Source organism: Limulus polyphemus, unplaced genomic scaffold, assembly GCF_000517525.1.
Source record: "Limulus polyphemus unplaced genomic scaffold, Limulus_polyphemus-2.1.2 Scaffold573, whole genome shotgun sequence".
NCBI classification, from domain to species: domain Eukaryota; kingdom Metazoa; phylum Arthropoda; class Merostomata; order Xiphosura; family Limulidae; genus Limulus; species Limulus polyphemus.
The window spans coordinates 383,539-388,652 of record NW_013666183.1 but is presented as its reverse complement, the minus strand read 5'-3'; the positions used below and the strand labels follow the sequence as shown (position 1 = coordinate 388,652).

At 39.0% G+C, this 5,114-nt stretch overlaps 1 protein-coding gene across 3 annotated transcripts in view; it reads right to left on the bottom strand.

Annotated features, from left to right (window-relative positions):
- Nucleotides 1-5,114, bottom strand: part of LOC106459193 (rho GTPase-activating protein 100F-like) — an 85,693-nt gene that overhangs the window by 36,660 nt on the left and 43,919 nt on the right. For all 3 annotated transcript variants that reach the window (XM_022385628.1, XM_022385629.1, XM_022385631.1), the window contains exon 3: nt 3,046-4,636. In XM_022385628.1, the coding sequence (XP_022241336.1) occupies nt 3,046-4,636 (1,591 nt within the window). The remainder of the gene's footprint in view (nt 1-3,045; nt 4,637-5,114) is intronic.

The following is a 5,114-nucleotide window of genomic DNA, read 5'->3' as shown; positions in this document are numbered from 1 at the left end:
TTTGAATCATACTTTCAAGTAGAACATTAGACGTCAATAGGCCCCACTTAGTTTCAAACCAATGCAAAGGTAAATTATACAGCATCATTCATGTTTTCAGTCCAGAGCACTCGACCAAAGTCGTGTCAGACTTCAGCAATGGTAACTTTCGTCCTCACATAGGAGACTCACGTCTTAGGCACTGACTGCTATGATAGAATTGCTTTGTCCAACACAGAATCCTCGAGTCAGACTTATAGAACTGAAAACTTCGCTTTCAAAGGTTAGATCACAGTTAGAATCTAGATCTAGAGAATCTACTTAGTTCTAGTTTTTTTATCTAGCTGATACAGATACAGACTTATCATATAGCGTGTGCACATAAGCAATCGTGCACCCGTATGTGATATGAGAGCAGCTGGTTACTTGGTAACTCACAGACCGTGCTCATGATCATAGAATATGGCTACTAGTGTATTGTCAGCTTGTTAGTAATGTTGCAAAATGGTTATTGTTATTACTTGTTTATAACAAAGTTATAAGTAAAACGCTTTTAACCAACATAGCTTAATTCAATCATGCACATTTAGATTTGAATAAGATGAAGGCAGGAGAGAGCTATGGCTTTCTAACAACGTTAGTCAGTCAGTCAGTTAGTCATATAGTCAGACTGACAAATTTGTGGTTTCGTAGAATTTTTGTTTTAACTCTACCGACTTTTTCAAATGCTTGGGTGGCTTTTCACTCTGGGGTTGGTTTGTTACTACACAATAGTGTGTATAAAGTGTTTATAAAGTTTAGTTTACATGCTGTTTGCAGTGTGTTTAAGATTTTAATTTGTATTGCACGTATTGCCCATCTAGTCCATTCCTACTATAAATACTACCGTACTTATGATGCAAGCAGAACATAAGGAGTGTTAGTTGATCAACAATACTGGAATGTGGATTTTTAAAGTTCGCAGACACGCAAGTTCGTTACCATAATTAAAAATAGGGATATGATAAAATAAGTTTAGTTTCGGAAGTTGAAAAACTAATTTACTAAAGTAAGCAATATCCTTTGATATACGTCAACTTTACGTTTAGATTTAAATTGCTTTGAGTAATTAAAAAAGATACGCCTAACAGTATATATGTCACATACCTTCTTTAAACAAGTTTAAGTAATCACTTAATGTGTATCATACGTTCTGTCGCAGTCATGATTAGATTTTTCGAAAATCTTCAGTATTTTGAATATTTATGGTAAAATGTTACGTTATAAGCTGAAAACTTTTCGATAAAACACGTCTTAATCGAATTTTTCGTTTCATGGAAAAACGTAAACTTTTGTGGAAACTAGAGAACTGGAATCAATATTCATCTGTAAGGAAAACTTGATTGATACGTACATTTAAGAATGTTTATTTTGTTTATCTGTTGAATTTTGCGTAAAGTTACTTGAGGGTTGTCTGCGCTAGCCGTACCTAATTTGGAAGTGATAGAATAGAGGGAAGGCGGCTAGTCAACACCATCCACTGTCAGTTCTTGGGCTACTCTTTTACCAACGAAAAGTTTGTTTGTTATGGATTTCGCGCAAAGCTACACGAGGGCTATCTAAGCTAGCCGTCCCTAATTTAGCAGTGTAAGACTAGAGGGAAGGCAGCTAGTCATCACCACCTACCGCCAACTCTTGGACTACTCTTTTACCAACGAATAGTGGGATTGACTGTCACATTATAACATCCCCACGGCTGAAAGGGCGAGTATGTTTAGTGTGATAGGGATTCGAACCTGCGACCCACAGACTGCGAGTCGAGCGCCCTAACCACCTGGCCATGCCGGGCCTCAACGAAAAGTGGGATTGACTGTAACATTATAATACCGTTCACAGATTGCGAATTCCAACCATCAGGCCGTGTCAAGTCTGCGTTTATGTATTTATTTTTTTATATTTTACATTCATTTATTGACTGTACTTTTACTTTTTCACTCATTATTCAAATGACCAGATATAAGGCATCTTCGATTAATTTGTATTGTTTGTTTTAGCACAAAGCTACACAATATGGTATATGTGCGCTTTCAACGGAGGGGAATCGAACCCCATATTTTATCGCATCCTCTACTAACAAAAGTACAAACAAAAACAATGAAATAAGCCATTAAATAACATATATATTAATAACAAATCTCTCATGATTTGTTAATTCTCAAAGTTATTTAGTGAATTCTCGAGTCTCTTACCTGTTGATTTAAAGGATGGTATTATTAGGTACACACACATGTGTATTTTTAATTATCTTTACCTGTTGATTTAAAGGATGGTATTATTAGGTAAACACAGACGTGTATTTTTAATTCTCTTTACCTGTTGACTTAAAGTATGGTATTATTAGGTAGACACACATGTGTATTTTTAATTATCTTTACCTGTTGATTTAAAGGATGGTATTATTAGGTAGACTCACACGTATATTTTTAATTATCTTTACCTGTTGATTTAAAGATGGTATTATTAGGTAAACACAACGTGTATTTTTAATTATCTTTACCTGTTGATTTAAAGGATAGTATTATTAGGTAGACACACATGTGTATTTTTAATTCTCTTTACCTGTTGACTTAAAGGATGGTATTATTAGGTAGACACACAGGTGTATTTAGATATCTTTACTCGTTGATATTTAAAGGATGGTATTATTAGGTGGACACACAGGTGTATTTAGATATCTTTACTTGTTAATATTTAAAGGATGGTATTATTAGGTAGACACACAGGTGTATTTAGATATCTTTACTTGTTAATATTTAAAGGTACTTATTAGAGAAATGTGCAGAATGGCACCATAGTAGATTCTTTTTGGAGTGGATTTCTGAATATTTTTACCTGTTGATTTAAAACATGGTGCTTATTAGCCAATCATACAAAGCTATACTATAACGGACTTTTGTTTTCTGGATTTCATCTTCTGATAGCTATATCAGAGGTGACAGTGATTTGGCAGTCTTATGTTAGTCTGGCATGAATAAGGCGAATTCATGTTTGTCGAAACAAAGTAGTTTATATTAAAGTGAAACGTACCTACGCCTCGCCGGCCAGACCGGAACGACGGAAGCTCTGGAGCAGAAACGGCCCCATCGCTGTCCTCCTGAGAGTCGTAAGGCAGAGTTTTCTTAACGAAACGGACAGACTGGCGGGGTTGGCGGGGTTCTAGCTCAATAGCACGGGCTCGTGGCAGTGAATTGCTCCGGACTTGGCCAGCTGTTCCCCTAATCGGAGCAGCGCGGCCTAGGCTGTATTGTCTGTATAACATTGAGTCTTTGGAGTTGGTCTGTACCTCAGTATCCGAACAACTTTCCACCACAGATCGCCGTCGTAAAATGCCTGTATGAGGCGGAACATCTCTTTCGTAACGTCGGACTCGACCACGAGGCTGCATCGTGCGCGCCATTCTCAGAGCTGGACGAATTCCTCTTGAAGCATACCGCTCAAGCCACTCTTCTCTTTCAGTAGGAATTTTCTGTTCACTCTCAGTCCTAAGTAGACGTGTAGGTTTACTAGCTAAAAAAGAGCCGTGCTCATCCCAGAGGCGGTGACGGGCAGTTGTGCCTCTTTCTGGCCTCGAAGGCAATAAAGTGTGCGATGCGGACATCTGAGACTTCCTAGCTGTGAGTGATGGTCCAGCGTGAAAAGTATGTACTCTTTGAGCTAAGTTTTCCAGTGTTTTAGGGAAAACTTGTTGCGTCATTGGCTGACGAATGACAACATTCGCTGGCACTTGTTCAACAGCTTCTCTGCTCCAGAGGCGCTCCTCATCTTTAATATCAACGCCTGAGGTTCTGGATACATGCATTCCACGAGGTTGGGAATTGTAAAAAAGAAGATGCTCTTCAGAAGGAAGTCCCTCTCTACCACTCATAGGCCGCTCTATGCCTAACATTTCAGATGACAAGCCCTTATTCCGAACTCTGGATAACTGACCATCTTCATTATTGCTGGTGGAAATGTCGTCTGGACCTTCCTCTTCAACCTCTTTCTTCCATACTACAACAGGTTGACGGATTTCTTCCACCACTCTATGAGACGCGTGTATAGATGCTCTGCCTGAAATTTTAGAGCGAATGGTAAGCACTAATCTGCGTGGAATAGACATAATGATAACAACATCATCCAAACTCATCTGTCTGACGTCTACTAGATTAACAGCCAAGATTTCGTCCCCTACTCTTAAAATTCCGCTATCGTACACAGCACTCTCTAAGGCAATTCTTGATATGAAGACGCCCTCGTTCAACCTAGTGCCGTCCCCTTCTCTAATATACAGGCCTAGAGTCTGGCCTGGGCGTTTGATGATTTCCACAAACTGCACGGTGTGGTTGGAATCAGTGCCGCTGAGATGTTTCTTACTGGTCTCAGCACCCACCCTTCCCAGATTCCGGGGATCCAGAACACGTATAATCATCTCTCCTCGCTTCTCAACAGCTTCAATATTGGCAGCTGTTGTGGCGTCGTATTCATTCTCAACCGCTTCAATCTGACGGAAAATTTCAGTAGATATTCCACTAACCTTCCGGAAGTCACTTTGAACCACCATTTCCGGTATTCTTTGGCGTGACGGGCCAGCTCTTCGAGAACCATCTTCTCCTGCCTCCAGGTCACCTTCCCCCGTCTCCTGAAACACAGATTAGCAGTAAAATACTTTAAATATATTGACTTTTAAGGAATGTTTAGCATCAAAGAGGTTATTTAAAATATATCAAATGAAAGATAAAAAAGCAAAGTTCATGGCATCTAAGGAAAGTTTGTTTTTTGTTTAAGCTCAAAGTTGCACAATTGTGCCATGTGCACTGTGTACACCAGGAAATTCGAACATCGAATTTTAGCATTATAAGCCCTTGAGATTATCGTTGAGCTACCAGAGGATGTGCTTGGAAAGATATGTGGAGAGTACTAACGTTTCCACTCTTCATATCTTTAGACGTGTTTTTATTATAGGTGATTCCATCTAAGCTTGCTCATTACGTTTTCGTAATTTCTTATTTTTTTAAGGACTATTCTAAGACATTTTATTGCCGGTTAAAACAAATCTGACTTACTTAACGCAAATGGAGGGTAGCGGGTTCGAATCCTTGTCACACCAAACATGCTCG